Raw genomic sequence first — 18,713 nt, forward strand, 5'->3', positions numbered from 1 at the left:
TAATTGAGTTACTAACTCAATTACTTTTTGGGAGAAGTAACTAGTAACTATAACTAATTACTTTTTGAAGTGAGATGCCCAACACTGGAAAAGAGTATGCATAAGATAGTTAAATAAGTACTGAGAAATAAACTGAGACTTTGTCTGTATGCTAGGCAGAAAATCCACTCAACATTTCAGTAATATTTATACTTCATGGACTGGTCCAAGAACATGTAACAAAAAGCGTTGACAAAAACCGATCAAGGTAACAAACATAAACAGCAGACATCAATCTTTGTGAAAAATGTATTTTCTTTCCATCAATGGGTTGATTCGTGTATTATCTGTGTACAAGGGTTTGGATTTTTCGGATTTGCGATGCATGGATAAAAATAGCGGAAAAATAATGGCCCACACCTGCGGTGCTTCTTGAGAAGCAATCTGTCCATGTAGGTGAGCTTGTTTTGTGTGAACTGCACCCTGACGGTGGGAGTCTCTTCTTCCCCTCCTCTTCGTTCTTCAGCTTTTCTGTTTGGAAGGTCGACCTGGGTTGCCGTAGCTAAAGGGTTGAACAAAAAAGTTAAGACAAGAAAGGTGCAACTTAGCCGAGAGGAGAGAAAAATGGGAAATGTAGTGAAATTTGGAAAAGGAGGCAAAAAAAAAGTTGTTAGTAGCACAACACACTGCTCTCTATGAAGTGAGAAAACACCTTGTCACCATGCCAAAAGTGCCAAAACAGAAATAGAAACGAGAGAGTTCTAGGAGAATGAGAACAAATACATAATAATAATAAAAAAAGCATGTGACCAGACATAGAAGAAAGTGAAGGGAATGCTATGAGAATACTCCAGACAGTTTGGCAGTTCACGGTGGCAGCTTTAGATGGGCCTCGGTGCCACTGGTCTGACAGGAATAATTAGGACTGGAGGGGATAACTGCAATTTGCAGAGCAGAGTGAATGAAGAAAAACAGTCTGTCCAGGCAGTTAAACAGAAAATTGTAAGTCTAATAAAAACTATAAACATCTGCACAGATACAAACACAGTCCGATCCAACACTGGTAAAAATTGTATGAACAGAAGCACGTTGATTCCTTCAAATCTTGACAGCAGAGATTCTTTGATCATAGGGATGGGTATCGCCAATAATTTACAGAATCAATTTGATTCACTTAACTAAAACCTGGATCAATTTGATTCATTTTTTTTTCTGATTCTTTCGATCAACTGAATTTGATTCAATTCAATTTTGAGCTTACATGGTTTACACGCTTTGACACATTTGTATAAAAATACATTAATAAACTATACATATGTCTTAATATGTTTTAAAGATTTTCATAATAATCTGATACAGTTCACATACTGTAAAATGTTTAAGTGAAATTATAATTAGATTGTTAATACTATACAGCGTTACATGTATTTTCAAATGGAGTCACTCTCCCCTGGAGAGCATTTTAGTTTGGCCACTAGGTGGCAATTGCGCTATAGCATTACACTTTATTCCAGAAGAAGAAGGAAGTATGAGTTAAAAAAAACGGTTCTTTAGACCACAAATGTTTACTTAAAAATATATTTCCTTACAAGAATTTGGAAAAATCCTGCATATGAGTATATAAAGATGTTCATTTAGTCAGAAATGTATATTTAGGTCGACCGGTCGTTAGCATTAGCTGCCCTATGGGAAATCCCATTATACATTGGCATTAAGCAAGCGGGCTTTGGCAAAATGGCATTGTTCTCTACTTTTATGGATCGATCATTGATCTATTAAGCTTAGATAGATTTTAATCAACCCTGCCCTATTTAATCAACGTAACATTTTTTTTTTTTTTTTTTGCCTCTGCTTCTTATGGTAAATGGCATTTACTTAAATAGTGCTTTACTACCAACTTAGAAGGCCCAAAGTGCTTTACAGTCACATTCCTATTCACCAATGTACACACAATACGTAGCGACACTGGTGAACCTACAACCTCTAGTAGCAATGTGGTGTTCAGGGTCTTGCCTAAGGACACCTCGACACATGGGCAAGCTCCAAATTTGCGATCTTCCAATCAAAGGGCCAACTACTCTACCACTGCACCATGGCCATCCCTTACAGTGTTTGACGAATGGCATTTATAGCTTTTCAACAATGTCATGACCATTTTGTTAAGTTCTGGTTACATTTGTCGACATTATTGATGAACGCCAATGTAATAAAGAGAGACACAAAGTTAGAATCCTGATCTTTGTTTCAGAGCTACTCAAGAATCATAATTCATGTAAATGCAGTCCCTATCTACCCAACCATGGTGTGTTCACTGAAGGGGAGAAAGAACCCAGAACGGCGTGAATGGAAATGCGAATGAGGGCAAAAAAAGAAGAAAAAAAAACAAGGCACTGATTTGCTCCAACTGATATTTTCCATTTGATTACTTTGATTTATAGATGAGGTGAAGGTCAAACCTGATCTAATCAAATTGCAATCTTAATTTGTGTAATGAAATGGGTACAGTGTTACAAATGTTTTGACTGGTACTTTCAGCAAGACTGGAAAACACAGCTTACCTCAAAGTAACTAAAGTTTTTTTTTTTTTTTTGCTTTTTATTAAAGGGAAAAAATGTCATTCTTGGTGAAAACCATGAATATTACATGCCTTGGGCTAAATGGAAAAATGATCATCTCTAGACTATGACTTGACCGAAGGTCACATGTTAGGGACATACTTTGCATGCACATGATATGAATAAAAGGCCTAACTGCAAAAATACCATGAATAAAACACATCAATATATCTGGCTTTATCTTCTTATTAATTTAAGAAGGCATTGATTATTCTAGCACTGCGGTTATAACACTGAAGTTCTGTAACGGAGCGCCTCCTTAGTCTTTTGTCTGAAGTGCAAGTATGTGGGACATCAAGAAACAAAGTCAAATCAACTCAAATCCAGACTGATTGAAGAAACAGTGGAGTGTTTTTTTAATATGAAAAGACAATCAATGAGTGAAGAGACTGATGGAAAATCCATACCGGATTTAAGAGGCAAAGTTGCATCCATGAGTTGTTCTTTTCCATTTCTCCTCTCTCCTCTCCATTGTTTCAGAGCCTCCTGAAAATATCTAGCCGACTCCTCCTCACTGAAGTTTCCATCAAGAAGACAGGAAGTTTCAATTCCCCTCATCTCCTTTTCCTCTTCATCGTTCACCATCTGCACCTACCACAAAGGGAATCCAATAAGTCAGGACTGTTCAAAAAAAGTCTAGGAAACTTCAATATATGCTGTGCACCATCGAACAAAACAGATTCAAAACTGAAATGGGAATTTAAAAGATTTTATTTTAACAGGGTTCTTTTGTTAACTTTAAAAGATAATAACTTATATTGGTAATAATTCTGCCATAATTTTATTCTTAAGGTCATGGAGAATATTGAGAATATAAAAAACACTAATATTCTAAACTTTGAAGTCTAAATGAGGAAGCAAAAACACAAAAGCCCTATTATAACATTACACAACTATTATAAAACCCTGCCCGACAAAAATCTTCATATATGAACTATGTTGACACTTTATACCTTAAAGTGAGACACAATAACAGCTTTAAAACAGTTTGTAGAGTTTTTTCCGCAGTCTATTGATTCACAAGATTAATAGTTGAAGCTGTACAGTAAACAAACAGCTCTATACAGTAAATATTTTTTTCTTTTAGTGTTGTCACCAAAATAAAGTATTGGTACTCTGTGTATGGGTTCATTTTTCATGTTTTGTTTCCTCTCCCTGGCTGTGAGGATTGCTGTTCATAAGTTTGTGTTTTGTTTTCAGATTTTCTCTTTGTCCTGGCCCCACCCACCAGGTTTAAGATGTTAATCCCTCACAGCTGTGTGCGGTTAGTTAATGATCTCACAGTAAATTTAATAGTATTTTTTGCAGTTCATCTCTGTCAGGTCATCTGTTTGGCAAATTCATTGTTTCGTCCCTTTTTGCAGTTTGATTCTGCCATATTTAAAAGTAACTATGTCTGTTACATTAATGTTTAATTGTCAGTTTTTACCACAAGCTCCACTTTTTCCTGGTAAAATAACCCTAATCAACTTGGACCCAACAAGAGATTATCTGCTGAAGTATTTTTTCACCACAGCTTTTTGTGCCTGGCCATGCCATTCCATGCAATGCCAAAACCCCTGTTACAGTTCTGCTCATCTGTTCGGAGGAGGTCAGCTAGAACATTCCTCTTCTTCTTGCCTCTGAGGAAGGTCACCAGAGCGTTTCCTTCTCTGCTCAACCTTCCCTCTTAGATTGGTTGGGGTTTGTGGGTGGATTGGTCAGCAGAGCCACTCCCTTTTTTCACCTGTTCTTGAGAGTACAGTCAAAATGCCTCTGAGCCATTGACTATATATTCACTGGACATATCAACCCCTCCCCTATTGTGTTCCGAATAGGAAGTACCGGCTGGTTCCAAGAAGTCAGAATCCAATAGACTTCTTTTGATAAATAGACAATTTTTTTACAATAATTTTATTTGTTATAATAATCATTCTTGCCTTGATACACTCTCCTTAACATATTCTTTCTAATCCTATTTTTTTAAAGAATTTTTTCTTTATTGCAAGTTATCCAAGTTATAAACTGACCAATCAGATGCTTCAGTAAAAGCATGTGGTGCCGGCTGGCCCCACCTCAAATGTTTAATTGACAGCTTCTCCCGAGACACTTTCAATGGAAGGGGTGTGGACTTCAAACAAGCTCACTCATGATTGGCGACTGCAGTTCCTCTAAAAATGTGACTCAGGCCAACTCAGACCAATCGTCAACGGGTTTCAAAACAGCAGCAGCTTATCAGGAAGCCACAGTGACGGCTTTGGCCTGATTTTGCGAGAGCCGGAGGTAAGGCATTTCTATGGGTGTCGTCAACTCCAAAGACAGTAAATAAAGAGAACTGGACTAATCATCCCCTCCCCCTCCGCATTCCAAATAGGAAGTACCCGCTTGTCCCAGAAAAGCTAAATTCTTTAGACTTCTATTGAGAAATAAAACGCTATTACACAGTCATTCTGTTTGTCAGAATAACCATTCTTCCTCTGGTATGTCTTTTTACAATTGCTCTCGCTAAAACATTTTTTTTATATATATTTTCTTTTTCACAAGTGATTCAAGTTATAAACTAGCTAATCAGATGCCTCACTAAGAACATTTTGTGCACGCTAGCCTCACCTCAAGCCTACAGTGTTTGATCGAGAGATTCTCAGACCAATCACTGCTTACTAACGTTGTCTGGCTCCAAAATGACGAAATCAGGTGACATTCGTACCGCAGAAAAATTACAACTGAATTGACTTCATGTCATTGGAATCAGAGATAACAGCCTTGTTTTGTCCATCTCTATTCATGTCAGTGGTCAACACCTCGCTTTGTCCAGTGAAATAATATAGGCCTATACTCTGAGCCCACAGCCCCCCTCCTCCCACCTGGCTTAAAATCACTTCAGTATACAGAACCTGCAGTTATAATGTCACTAAAACTGGCAATACATTTTTAAATATTATTATTATTTTCTAAAGTAACTACCGTATTTTCCGGACTATAAGTCGCGTTTTTTTTCATAGATTGAATGTCCCTGCGACTTATACTCCAGTGCGACTTATATACGAATTTTTATCGAGATGAGATATGGACCGTAAGTCTAGAGTGCCCTCATATGGTGATCTATCCAATTACTTTATTTACTTTAGTTATACAGACGTGACACAGAGGACGAAGAATTTAAGGGATTTAGTGATATGGAGTGAGATTGCGTGCAATTAATTACAGTAAAGATACAAAGTTGATGAGTTCTTGAGGCTATAGTTAAATAAAACTTATGTTATATAAATGCTACACCTTTTCGTTTTTTTTCATGATGCTAATATGTGAATATGTGTTGACACATATTCAGCCTGTTTTCTATTCAATTATGAATGTTATAACTTACCTTCCAGGATGATGTAATGTTGTTTTTTTCAACCAGTTTGTAAAATAAATTACTTGAAAAAAATGCGACTTATACTCCGGTGCGACTTATGTATGGTTTTTTCTTCTTCATTATGCATTTTTTGGCCCCTGCGACTTATACTCCGGTGCGACTTATAGTCCGAAAAATACGGTATCTAGAAATCAGGCACCTTGTCAAAGAAAATTCTATCTTTTTGATTAAATGAATCAAGAGGTTGTCTAAAGTGTGGTCTTACAGGTGTAAATTTTAGGTCAGTTAAAAAAACTGAGGTAATTTAAAACTAAATTGATGAAAATAAATGTTATCAAATATAGGTTGAGCTTGAAATTATGAAAACATGTCTCATTGTAGTGGTCTTATCCCTTGTTTCAGAATACTACACAAAAAACTGAAGATAGAAAGAACTCTTAATACATTTTTTTAATATATTTTTTCAGATCCCCTTGATATAACAGAACATTAGGATATTTTTCATGTTAGCCTTTCTTTGTATGATCTAAAAAGTACAGTTCTTTAAAGTCAAACATTGTTTTAGCCTCTTCTGTAGCAGACCGAAATGACTGCGTGTGAATGAGGTCAACTGAGATCTGTTGCGAAAGAAGTTTGAAATGTCAATCTAACTGTTCTTACCAGACCTGCTCTACTGGAGGGATTTTTTTTTTTTTGTCCAAGGTACATGCAGTTCACAAGCCTGCCTGTAGATACAGCCTGTGGATATCGTGTCAATTAGGGTGTGTTTGAAGTCTTCTCGACTGACTCCCAAGGTGCTGAGATGGAGCTGACACAATGTAGAGGCTTGTTTGATATCTTTCTACTGCTCTGTCACAGCGAGTGAACTGCAGTGAAATGTAGTTCATCAGTTGGTTTATTCTGTGGGTATTCAAAACTATTTTTCATATGTTCGTGGATAAAAGCAATGTTTCATTTGACAATACGAAATACTTTCAAACCTGCTGAATGAAAAATGTAACAAAAACAGCATATAAGTTAAATTCCATGATGAATGTGTGAAATTCTAAAATAAAGCCACTTAGTAGCCCATTATATCAGATACTTTTTTCTTTTTCTAATAGAGACTGATATTTCTAAGTGTATTATTAATTTCAAAGGGATAATAAAAACACATAAAAGCTGAATGACACCAAGCACACAAGTGGCAATATTATTAAAGAGCTTTTAGAGATTTCTTTCAGAGATAATTTTGAATTACCTTTGTGAAGAACAGAGAATGATTTCCTTTTGTGAAAACTGAGCTATCTACATTTGCTTCTGCATTATATGATTTCTAACAAGGAGGACAAGATGCATACGTGTTTTTTTATTCCTATATTATTCTTGTTTAATTATAGTTTTATAATTTATATAATTAATTATTATAGGGGCTCTAGGGGTGGGGCTTTGTATTACATGATTACATGTTGTCTCTTAGGGAACTCATTAAGATTTTTCCCATCTATGCTGATGATAGACTGCTTTAAATCATCATGTCTCTTTGTAATCTAGACTGCCCAGTGGGACTGGCCTCCGCCCAGTGGGACATGACCCGGGACACCTTTCTAGGAAGGCATCCAGGAGGTGCCCGAGCCACCTCAACTGGCTCTTCTCAATGGGGAGGAGAAGTGGTTCTACTTCGAGAGCTCCCTCCGGGTGACCAAACTTCTCACCCTATCTCTAAGGGAGCGCCCAGCCACCCTACAGAGAAAACTAATTTCAGCCGCTTTTAGTCGGGATCTTGTTCTTTCGGTCATGACCCAGATCTCATGACCATAGGTGAGTACTGGAACGAAGATCGACTGGTAAATTGAAAGCTTCGCTTTCTGGATCAGGTCTCTCTTCACCACAACGGACCGCTACAGCATGATTAATTTTGTTTAATCGTGATAGTGCAGTTACTTTGTATTTAAAAGGAATATATAAAGCAATTCTTTTGGTAAAAGTATGAATTTTCTAAGAAAATATAAGAGAAATTTGTTAGTATTTTAAATAACTGTTCAGACTTTATCATGTTATGCTGGAATCTTGCAGATAAAACTACTGAAACTCAATGTGACATAGTAAACGTATGTTTGATTTAATTATGATTAAATTTACAGTTGCTATATATGGAGTTATAAAGTCAGTCGTGCTGTGTCTCTGAAAAAACAGTATATAGCTTTCCACCTTTCACTATTTTTATTGCTTTCTTAATATCTTGAGTTGTTATTGATGATAAAAGTTAGTGGATTGTTAGCAGTGCTAATATATAGTTTGATTAAGGACATACTTCTGTTTACAAACCATTACCAAAGGAAAAAATATAGCAGAGATATTACACCCAAAACAAACCCAAAAATGTATAATGCACTTCTAATTAAAATATGATGCCAGCCAGGTTGAGGAAAGTTGTTTTTATTGCAAAAAATAAATTTGTCGTGTTATATGTCAAAGATCTGTCATTTATCGGTATGTTGACACAGGATAAACATGAGTAATCTTCTGTAAAGCATGAAGGTACATAGAAAAATTTACTTGAAAATAAAAATGTGAAACCTTTTTAAACTTTATGTAATGTTGACCTAATCTATTTGCTGCTTTAGACGTGACAAATTCTTGATATTTAGATGGTTAGACATTTTTGATGAATGAGTAGAACAATTAACCCTTAAAATTGTATGACACAATATTTTTAATTCTGCTATGCATTTAAGGCGACTTCTCTAGGTGGCGCTGGGTGAAATATACTAATACTTTTTTTTTCTTACCGTGATAATCACAATAAAACAAATAAAGTAACATTAGAAAATAATTCAGCATATTTTACAGCATGTTTGGGTTTAAAATATTGTAGCAAAACTGTTTATTTTTTCATTGCAGAAGTGCCTGCAGAAGTGGCAGTGCTCAAACATTTTTTACAGCTCTTCATCTCAAACTTTCACAGGCAAAAACAAGAGGTGCACCAAGGAGAAAGGCCTTATTCAAGGTAACTCAGATACTTTCTTGGATTATGACAGAAGCACTAACAACTAAACAGCCATTTTCACATTTTTCATAGTTACTCTCCCAACTGTTAAGTCTGAGAGAAGATGAACTTAAGCATTTTACATGTGTGAATGTGAGTTACTCCAGAGTAAAGGGGTCCAAGAATGTGCATCAGCATGATTGCAACAATTAACTTTAGTTCAAATAATTCCAAGACACTTTTATAGTCTGCTTTCACCCGCTGCAACATATAGCAAATATGACCAAAACAGAGATTTTACTGTTAAGCTGTTTACTGCAGAGGATAATGTCTATCAATATAAAACACAACTATTTTATCCTAGGAAATTATATTTTAGAACTGGGTAAAATGAAATTAGTGAAACTTTCCCCGCCCGGCTTTGTGTGAATGGGTGTGTAAGTCCTGCAGTGGTGAGGGGCTTCGAGGGAAAGGTAATATTAAAAAAAATGACTCAAGAGAAAAAAAACTGACTGGTTCAAAAAGGAACAAAACCAGCAAATATATAATTAGGAATTTGATGAACAGAAAAAAGGAAAGACAAAGTAAGGAGAGATATATTCACAAGTGACACTGCCCACCTGAGCAGGGGTTGTGTTGTGGAGCTTTAATGCCCCCTTCTGGTGGAAGTTGACAAAACATCCGAAGCAGCAAATTCTAGTACATTCAGCACACTTTTAAGCAGAGACAGCACTATTAGAGTGTCCAGAGAGGAGTATGTCTAAGAGTGTGACAGAGAAGAAAATACTGTAAAAGCACATGTATAAATATTAAGATTTGTGGGTTCCAACAAGCAGTTTTTTTAATTGGTCAGTGTAGACATAATGTGCTAGTTCACAACTTTCTTACAGAAGGATGTGAAGAACGTGATTGTAAAAGACTTAAAACTATAAATAAGTATGCTCTGTCCTCTAATCCCAACCAGCTTTGACAGGAATAAGTGGTGTTGAAAGGGATTCTTCTGATGGAAGGTGTGCAAGCGTTAAAGAAAATGAATGTGTAAACATGCATGCATTTGCACAAGCTGTGTGTGTGGGGGTGTGTGTGTCATGCACAGTTAAGTGTGACTAACTGAATGCATCTTAAGGGAGCTTATTATCATTCATATATAAAGAATCTAAAAGTCTTGGTAGAGGGAAAAAAGTACTTGCATCAGCAAGTTCAGGAAATATGCTCAGCCTTAGTGGACAGAGCAAACAGGCAAAGACAGGATGGCTGAACTGACCAGGGGCCTCACTTATAAAACTGTTTGGGGATTTCAGCGTAGAACATGGTGAAATCTGAAAATGTGAAGAAACTGAAACATTTTCAGATCTGACACAAGCTTTAATGCCGTTTTCTCTGTAAAAATACCAACCTGCAGTAGATCTATTGATCCCTTTCAATGGGAAATTAAGCTGCATAGAATTGGTCAATGTTGTCAGCCATGTCATGAATCTGATTTTGTAGAGATAAGTGTTTAAAATCCATATTTGTGAGATGAGAATGCTGCACTTGTGTTGCAAAAAATCCTTTACAGAGATGTTTAGCACTTTGTGCCTTCTGTCACACTGTAGCTCCTTCATCAGATTTAAAGTTTTTGAGCAACTTTGGTCATTTTTTGCTGATATTCAATGCCTATGCTCATTTTTGCTTCAAAATCTTAAATAGTAGACTTTTTACAATACACGATTATATAACAATTTTTTTTATCAAGTATTCTTATGTCAAGAAAAAAATTCTAGTTGCCATGATGTGTTTTCTTAAATTGAGATGTTGCAATTGGTAATGTTTTTGATGAGATTAATTTTCTTGCAAAACAGAAATGTAGACCATTTTTCTTTAACCGATGCTCTATTTACTTTCTGAACATTCAGATTTTGCAGTGCAGTAGCTTTTATTCTAATCAAATTTTCTGTATGACGTTTTTCAAGTGATTAAAATGGTGATATCTACTACTGACAAACCTTTATATTTATAGTTGTTCTGAAGGAAATTAAAGTCTTTTTTAACATATTTTTTTATTTAACAACAATTAATGTAGGTTTTTATACCACTATTTCCACTCATGTGGAACCTGGTCCCGGGGGCAGCAGTCTAAGCAAAGATGCCCAAACTCTTCTCCCCGGCCACTTCCTCCAGCTCCTTTTTGGGGAATTCGAGGCGTTTCCAGGCCAGCTGAGAGACGTAATCTCTCCAGTGTGTCCTGGGTCTTCCCCGGGACTTCCGCCCAGTGGGACATGCCCGGAACCCCTCTCCAGGGAGGCATCCAAGAGGCATCCAGACCAGATGCCCGAGCCACTTTAACTGGCTCTTCTCAATGAGGAGGAGAAGCGGCTCTACTCTGAGCTCTCTCCGGTTGACCGAGCTTCTCACCCTATCTCTAAGGGAGCACCCAACCACCCTCCAGAGGAAAATCATTTTGGCCCGATTGTATTCGGGACCTCGTTCTTAGGTCATGACCCAAAGATTATGACTATAGGTGAGTACTGGAACGAAGACTGACCAGTAAATTGAGAGCTTTGCTTTCTGGCTCAGGTCTCTCGTCACCACAACGGGCTGGTGCAGCGACCGCATAACGTATGTCCAATCCGCCTGTCGATCTCACGCTCCAACCTCTCCTTACTCATGAACCAGACCACAAGACAGTTAAACTCCTCCACCTGAGGCAGGAGAACATTTTTTCTCATGTAAAAGCAGATGTGCAATGAAAACATAGAGAAGCAACTTAAATGAAAGTAGATCTGTGTCAAGAATTTGATGAACCTTTTTTTTGGAAAACCAACATCAGGTTAATGCATGTGTTTGAGTGTCGGCACCATCTTAAATCTACAGCTGGAACACCATGGTTTGGCGTTATACAATCCTGAAACACTGGAGATGATTTATAGACTCTCTTCAAAGGGATCCAAAGTGCGCTGCAAGGGTTCCATGTGTGCAGCAGTTGGACATGGGTCAGTTGATTCTAAGACGGAAACGGTTCGGTGTGTGGTGCACGCTTACATTTGCAGAAAGGATTTTGGCCATTTTTGTTCTTTGTCTAACTCTTGCTTAATTGCAATTTTACACAGAACAGCATAAACTCTTGTAATTGTCTACTATAATGGTCATTATGTGATAGGAAGCTATGCAAAGTTTTTTGCATGACTGCCATGCATGCAATTTGTGGGCTTGTATTTACCCTTTCATTGCTGCTATCAACCAAGAAACCCATTATTTTGCAAAAGTCCTCATAAAAATAAAATATTCAACAAAGACAAGGTTTCTTAAAATTATTAAAAGAAAGAAAAGTTCAGCAAGGTAAACTTTCCTTATCCTTCATCTCTTCAGTGCGTTTGTCTTGCTATTCAGCCAACTGCTCACGTTCTTAATCTTGCAGTCTCTCGGAAATATAAGTCAGTCGATACTATAGATCTCTGGATTCATACTAAATCACAGAGTATATTTTACTGGGAGATTTAGGTCATGGTGACATGGGACAAACCTATATCCAAGCATACATTACTTGGTTAAGTGACACACACACACACTGTCTGGAAACAGTTATTGTGAGACCTAATCCCAACACACTTACATACAGACTTTAATAGCCATCTATTAAACTCGTAGGTTTTAATATCCTTTGCAGCTTTTACAGATTCCAATCCTGCTATAAAGCGGCATATTTATTGACTTTTTTTGACAAATTCTGGCTCAATGGAATTGCTGAAGTCAGGTAGTGATGTTGGATGAAAAAGCCTGGCCTATACCTCAGTTGTAGTTCATTTTAAAGGGGTTCAGTGAGGTTCATCAGCATGTTATTCAGAACTTGGCTTTATACATCTGGGAAAAGTCACACTAAAATAACAAAAAAAAGCTGTTTTTCTCTCTGTTTCAATAATTTTAAGTAAGTAAAGTCTGTGCATCAAGATTGAGGCTTACAAGTGATTTTAAGGCTGTATACAAGTCAGCTGCATGTGCTACCCATTTTTGTTTTCTAAAGCATGTCAAAGAACAAATAGGAGATGAAAAGGGATTTTGATGCTTGATAACTATTGTGAAAGGCCACTGTTACCTTCAATGCCTTTAAATTGGTGTTTCCAGTGCAAACTACAAGCTGTGTTTTTGCTTTAACAGCGTGAGCTTACACCATAGACATACATTAAAAACCGAGGACAAGCAATCCTCGGCAGGCAGTCTGCATAACATTGGGAACTGTAACTAAATGTCAGCTTTAAAAGGTAAACAGGTGCTTTGTGTGTGGAAAAAAATTATAGGAGGCAGTATAATGTGGAGTGTATATGGTGTAAATGGGCAGCTAAACTGGCAGGCATCAGGTTAATGTGTTCACAGTCACTGGGGTGTTTTAGTAGGAGTAGAACTTCAGAGTTATTATTTATTTGTATGGGTAAATGCACAATGATCAACAGATATTGATAAAATCAAGTCAGTTTCTCTACAAAGAAAATATTCTAAGAAAAGAGTTTTATGTTTAACGGAATTGAAGAACTACACGTGTTTTAGCATTGCTGCGAGAATAATGTTTTTTTTTTCTGTACCTGTAGCGACAGGTTTTGAAATACACACTTCTCCTTCCTATTCACAAATACAGTTGCACAGCAGGGTTTCTCTTCTTGAGCAGAAGTGACTCAGGAGTAAGCAAGACTGAACAGCAGCTTTGAAAGTCTCAAACATTGATGAATGGCCCCAACTAAACTGCTATCAGTAAAAAGACAAACACCGAGACAGACAATCAGATAGGACGAGGGAGGCACAGCGAAAGTGAAGCAGTGAGAGGTGAGAAAAAAAACAGCTAAGTACGGGGAGTAAAGAAAACACAGGGACAAGAGAAAAAGGTGGAAATGGGTAATTTAATGACCAACAGGAGACATGCGATGTGAGATAAATGGCAGCTGAGTCACAGAAGTAGCTAACAGATATTTAGCGTGGGAAAGAGGGGTAAAAAAAAAAAAAAAAAAAAAAAGATTGGACAAAAAAGGAAAAACATGAACAGGGATTTGCTTTCATCTTTACTCTATAGCGTTTGTAAACCTTCTATGAATGCTGTTAACATGTCAGTGTGTGTTGAACTCAAGTTTAGTTAATCAAGAGATCAAAGGGACTTTAAAGCTAATGTTGTGTTATGATCTAAAAAAACAAAAGTTACTGAAGTGAAATCAAAAGCGAATGTCGCTCGTATAAAGTACAATAACTTGACCATCTGTGTTTTGTGTACCTACCAATCCTGCAGTCTTAACCTCACACGGTCCACAGATCGCTTCCTTTACTCTGTTTCTTCTCGCTGTCCGTTGAGCAACAGAACGGAAAGAGGGTGGAGGTGGCGGCTGAAGCGGAGCTGAAAAAGGACGAGTACTGTAAAATAACGGCAGCCTCAGAGATCTGATTTTATGACACAGGGACTGAAGGTGTAACCGTGAAACTTAGGAGTTTGTTCATACTTCAATTGCGATCCGAAATTCCTACATATCGACTTAAAACACTAATAACACTAACACACATATTTTTAATGGTCACAGTCGCGCCGCTTTTCTCCTTCACAATCTACTAGGATGACGTTGATCGTGTTAACAACTGAAAAATTACAGTAAATGAAAGAATAAATTACAGTAAATCAAAGAATATAAACACTGGAGCTCCAGTGTTAAAGGGATAAAAATAAATTTACAGTCTGTCATTTTAATGGAAGGTAAATTTGAACAGTGACAGATAGAAATTGACAAAGAAAATCAAGACTTTAAATAAATGACATACATTTGCATTTCATTGATGGACATAAATATTTGAACCTTTTAGCTGGAAAGTCTTAGTACTTTGTGGCAAAACCTTTTGTAGCAGCACAGAGGACAGACAATTTTTGTGTTAATGATCAGGGTTCTGCACGTGTCAAGAGGAATTTTGGTCCACTGTTATTTTCAATTGACTTCTAAATAATTAAGATTTGGTGGCTGTTGCTTAGCAACTTGGAGTTTCACCTCTCATCATTGGTTTTCTGTAAGATTGAGCTCCATGGACTGGCTGGGGCGCTTCATGACCTTGATATGCTTCTTCTTTAGCCACTCCTTGGTTGCCATGGCTGTATGTTTTGAGTCATTATCTTGTTGGAAGATCCATGCACCACCCACATTTTAAGCCTCCTGGTGGAGGAGAGAAGGTTCTCACTCAGGATTTTATGATACATGGCTTCACCTATCCCCCCATCCACACAGTGAAGTTATAGCCCTGTGCAAAAAACATTCCCAAATCATAATGTTTCCGCCTCCATGCTTGACAGTGGGGATGGTGTTCCTGGGGTCATAGGCAGCATTTCTCTTCCTCCAAACATGACGGGTTGAGTTAATACCTATGAGCTCAGTTACAGTCTCATCTGACCACAGCAGCTTCTCCTAATCACTCTCTTCATCATGAAGGTGTGCGGGTTGATGCTCATGTTCTTGTAATGTTGCCACAGTTACACCAACAGTTGTCCCCTTACCCCCCAGCTTGTTGCTGATGGTTTTATAGTCTATTCCAGTCTTGTACAGGTCTACAATCTTCTCCCTTAAATCCACTGAAAGATTTGTAGTCTTACCGAGTTGGAGAGTTTGGAGTCTGACTGATTCTATAGACAGGCGTCTTTTTTTTATAGATGGTTAGTTCAAACAGGTTTCTTCAGTTCAGGTGACAGCTTGATTAGGAGACTCTAAGTGGTCTGTGTGAACCACAACTCTTCATAGTTCCTAAGGGGATCGAATTTCCTTCAATGAAATCAAAATATATCTATGTAAAATCTTTAAAATCAGTGTCTTGATTTTCTTTCTGGTCTTATTTAGATTTTGGATGACAGACAGTGAATTTCTTTTTAGGTGGGCAAACCTACAAAATTATCTAACATGACTGAATAAAACTATTATGTGACTTCATTATGTTGCACATATCTTTTCCTTGAACTTCATAAAAGCTGCATTTGCTCACCTGTAAATGATTCTGGTTTCAGAACTCGAATCTTTACTTTGCCTGTTTGCTGTTGAGAGAACATAAGAGCAATGAATAAGTGGTAGAGTTTCAGTTTGCTCCCAGAGTACATGCATGTCTGTGAACAATGTGCTCAAATTCTACAATTGCATTTCATTGTGATGTATTTGTTAAATTTTTAATGAAGAAATACTGTCAGTGATTGGTTTAAAATTACAATCTGACCTGAAATCAAGTGTGCTTAATGAAACTGCCTGTTAAAATTATTTTATATATATATACAAACATACATACCACTTAATCCATATGTCCCAAAAAGTAATAGGAATTTATTTTACAAATAATAACCGCACAAAGACTCAAATTGATTCCATGTTATTAGAGTTATATCAAATTCAATAAAATTACTGAAACACACAAAAAAATCCCACATAAAAATGTGAAATTTCAAATACTAAATGGAACATCTGTAAAAGTAAAAAGTAGATGTTACCTTCAGGATTACATTTTCATTTTCTTTCTTTGTTGAATAGTTGCTGTTGAATGGAACGTGTTGTCCAGACACCCTTTTAAATCCTCTTGAATGCCTTAAAAGACACGTAAAGATGCACTGAAAAGACTTGTTTTGAAATAAGAATCATTTAATTGCTATAAAGAGGACAAGAAAACACATTTTTCCTGTAACAGAAAAGCATTTAAGACATTATTCTGCACATAAAAAAACAGCCATATGAAGTAATTTGCTTTTGTTTGTCCTGAGAGTAGTACTGTCTTTTTTTTAAAGTTATGTGATGCACTAATTTAAAGCAACCGTGTAGATATTGGTTAGCTTCAGAACATACATGATGTACAATCACCTCCATTGAATCAATGGGGGGGGTCATGAAATGGTAGAAATGTACTGGTCATAATTATCTACATAAAACATTAACATGAATTGGTGAAACTAAAAAAAAAGTCAAAAATATTGGAGCATCCTTTTAACATGTCATAAGTTATAAAAATCCAACAGTTTCCCATATAACTTATGTGGGAAAACTCTTGCTGGCAGCAAAAAGTGAACATGTACAGAGGGATCCTCATTTAGATGTGAGTCATTCAGGCTCATGTTGTTGAATTATTTATGGTATTTATGTTATTGTTATGTCGGCCTGTCTTTGAAAGAAGTTTATTTTAGATTAAGCTGGCAGCCTGTCAAGGCAAAGGAAGCCAGGCTCTGAATATGTAAGAAACTATGTGACTGCGAGAGATGCCTGCACCCTGATGTTGCCGCTGCACCATGCTGACACTGAGGGTAGGAGTCAGGTAATCATCCTACCCACGTCACCACGGCAACTGGACTGTCACCTGGGGTGACAACTGAGGCACACCCCTGTCATTGCGCATTGACAGGAGGCCTTGGGACAAGCAAAAAGAGGAGATATAGAGAGTGTGTCTGTTTTGGTGAGGCGTGTGCGTATGTGTTTGGAATGAATTTGCAAAGATTAAGGAATTTAATGCACACTGGCACGCGTTGAATTACACCCACCTAAAAAGATGAGTAAACACACTTCATAATAATAACGGGTAAAATGGCGTGCAGAAGCACGCAGTTACGCAATGCATGCACAAGTAGAGATAATCACTTTAGTCTCAAAACGTTGCAGTATGTCCTCCATTTCAAAATGCAATCAATAGAACTAAAGTTATTGTTCCACCCTTGTGCCTAATAATTACAGCAATGCCACTGCTCCTGTGTGTACTTTCATTTGCCTGCTCCGTATTTGTTGAAAGTGGATTGTGTTCTGCAGACACAATCTCAAGGATTTTATATGAAAGAACTATTTTTAATCAGCTGACAATATAAAACCTGTATTTTTCTGAAAAAAGATCTTAAAGTTTTTAACTAGGTTTTTAGTTGCACCTTTACGTGGAGTATTAGGGCCAGAAAAAAAAAGAAAAAGTAATATTACAAGTTTTTTTTTGTTTTGTTTTTTTTTTAATTTACGACTTTAAATTTAGTAAATTTACGAGAAAAAAAGTCATACATTTAGTCATGACTTTTTCATTCATAAATATACAACTTTATTCTCTTAATTCAACAGTTACGACTTTTATCTAGAAAATTTAGGGGATTTAAAGTTGTATTTAAAAAAAAAGTGTGTTTAATTGTCCTAATACTCCGTTGTACACCTTTTCAAACAGGGGTATTCAAAGTCAGTCCTCGAGGGCTGGTGTCCCACATGTTTTCCAACCAACCTGCCATTGAATCTTCTTACTGGCTAAACACACCTGATCCAGGGAATCAACAGCAGATAAGGTGGGATTTCTGCAAAACCAGCAGGAGGCCAGCCCTCAAGGACGCTTTAGAATGTAAGTGTTTATTAGATATTTAGATGTAAGTAGCTGCTGACAAACCTTTACCCAGCACCCACAAAATGGCTGAAAAGTGTTGCAGAGAGCAGTTTTAATCATCGAATCAAAGCGGCTCTGTTATGATAAAACTCCAACTGAAAAAGGTTGCTTTTGCTGACTTTGGTTTTCCCATGAAAAATCTGCTCTTAAACTCTGTTGAGCCCCTCATCCTGACAGGAAACTCCCTTTAGGTGAATGTCAAGCATATAAGGAAGTCTAAAAATATGCAAAATTACACAATGACATTTTTTAAAAAGCAAAAAAATGGCTCATCTGTATCTGTAGATAGTTTTTTATATTAAATCACACACATCTGTGTGTACACAGACAGGAGTTTTGATAAGGGTCAATGGTAACATAAGCAAAATGGACAAAAATTTCATGATTTGGTGTTGATGAATAAAGATCTATTAAAGTCCTACTCCAATCATTTTTGATCTATTGTAAAAGC

At 36.9% G+C, this 18,713-nt stretch overlaps 1 protein-coding gene across 7 annotated transcripts in view; it reads right to left on the reverse strand.

Moving 5' to 3' along the window:
* Window positions 1–18,713, reverse strand: part of zbbx (zinc finger, B-box domain containing) — a 45,753-nt gene that overhangs the window by 21,126 nt on the left and 5,914 nt on the right. For 6 of the 7 annotated variants that reach the window (XM_024277805.2, XM_036214946.1, XM_024277804.2 and 3 more), the window contains exons 3-7: window positions 16,362–16,455; window positions 15,869–15,917; window positions 14,137–14,252; window positions 3,002–3,185; window positions 400–541 (exon numbers count right to left, since the gene is read on the reverse strand). In XM_024277805.2, the coding sequence (XP_024133573.1) occupies window positions 400–541; window positions 3,002–3,185; window positions 14,137–14,252; window positions 15,869–15,917; window positions 16,362–16,455 (585 nt within the window). The remainder of the gene's footprint in view (window positions 1–399; window positions 542–3,001; window positions 3,186–14,136; window positions 14,253–15,868; window positions 15,918–16,361; window positions 16,456–18,713) is intronic. The other variant, XM_024277801.2, reaches the window with a different exon arrangement.

The sequence above is a fragment of the Oryzias melastigma genome, linkage group LG13 (genome assembly GCF_002922805.2).
Source record: "Oryzias melastigma strain HK-1 linkage group LG13, ASM292280v2, whole genome shotgun sequence".
In the NCBI taxonomy this organism is placed as follows: domain Eukaryota; kingdom Metazoa; phylum Chordata; class Actinopteri; order Beloniformes; family Adrianichthyidae; genus Oryzias; species Oryzias melastigma.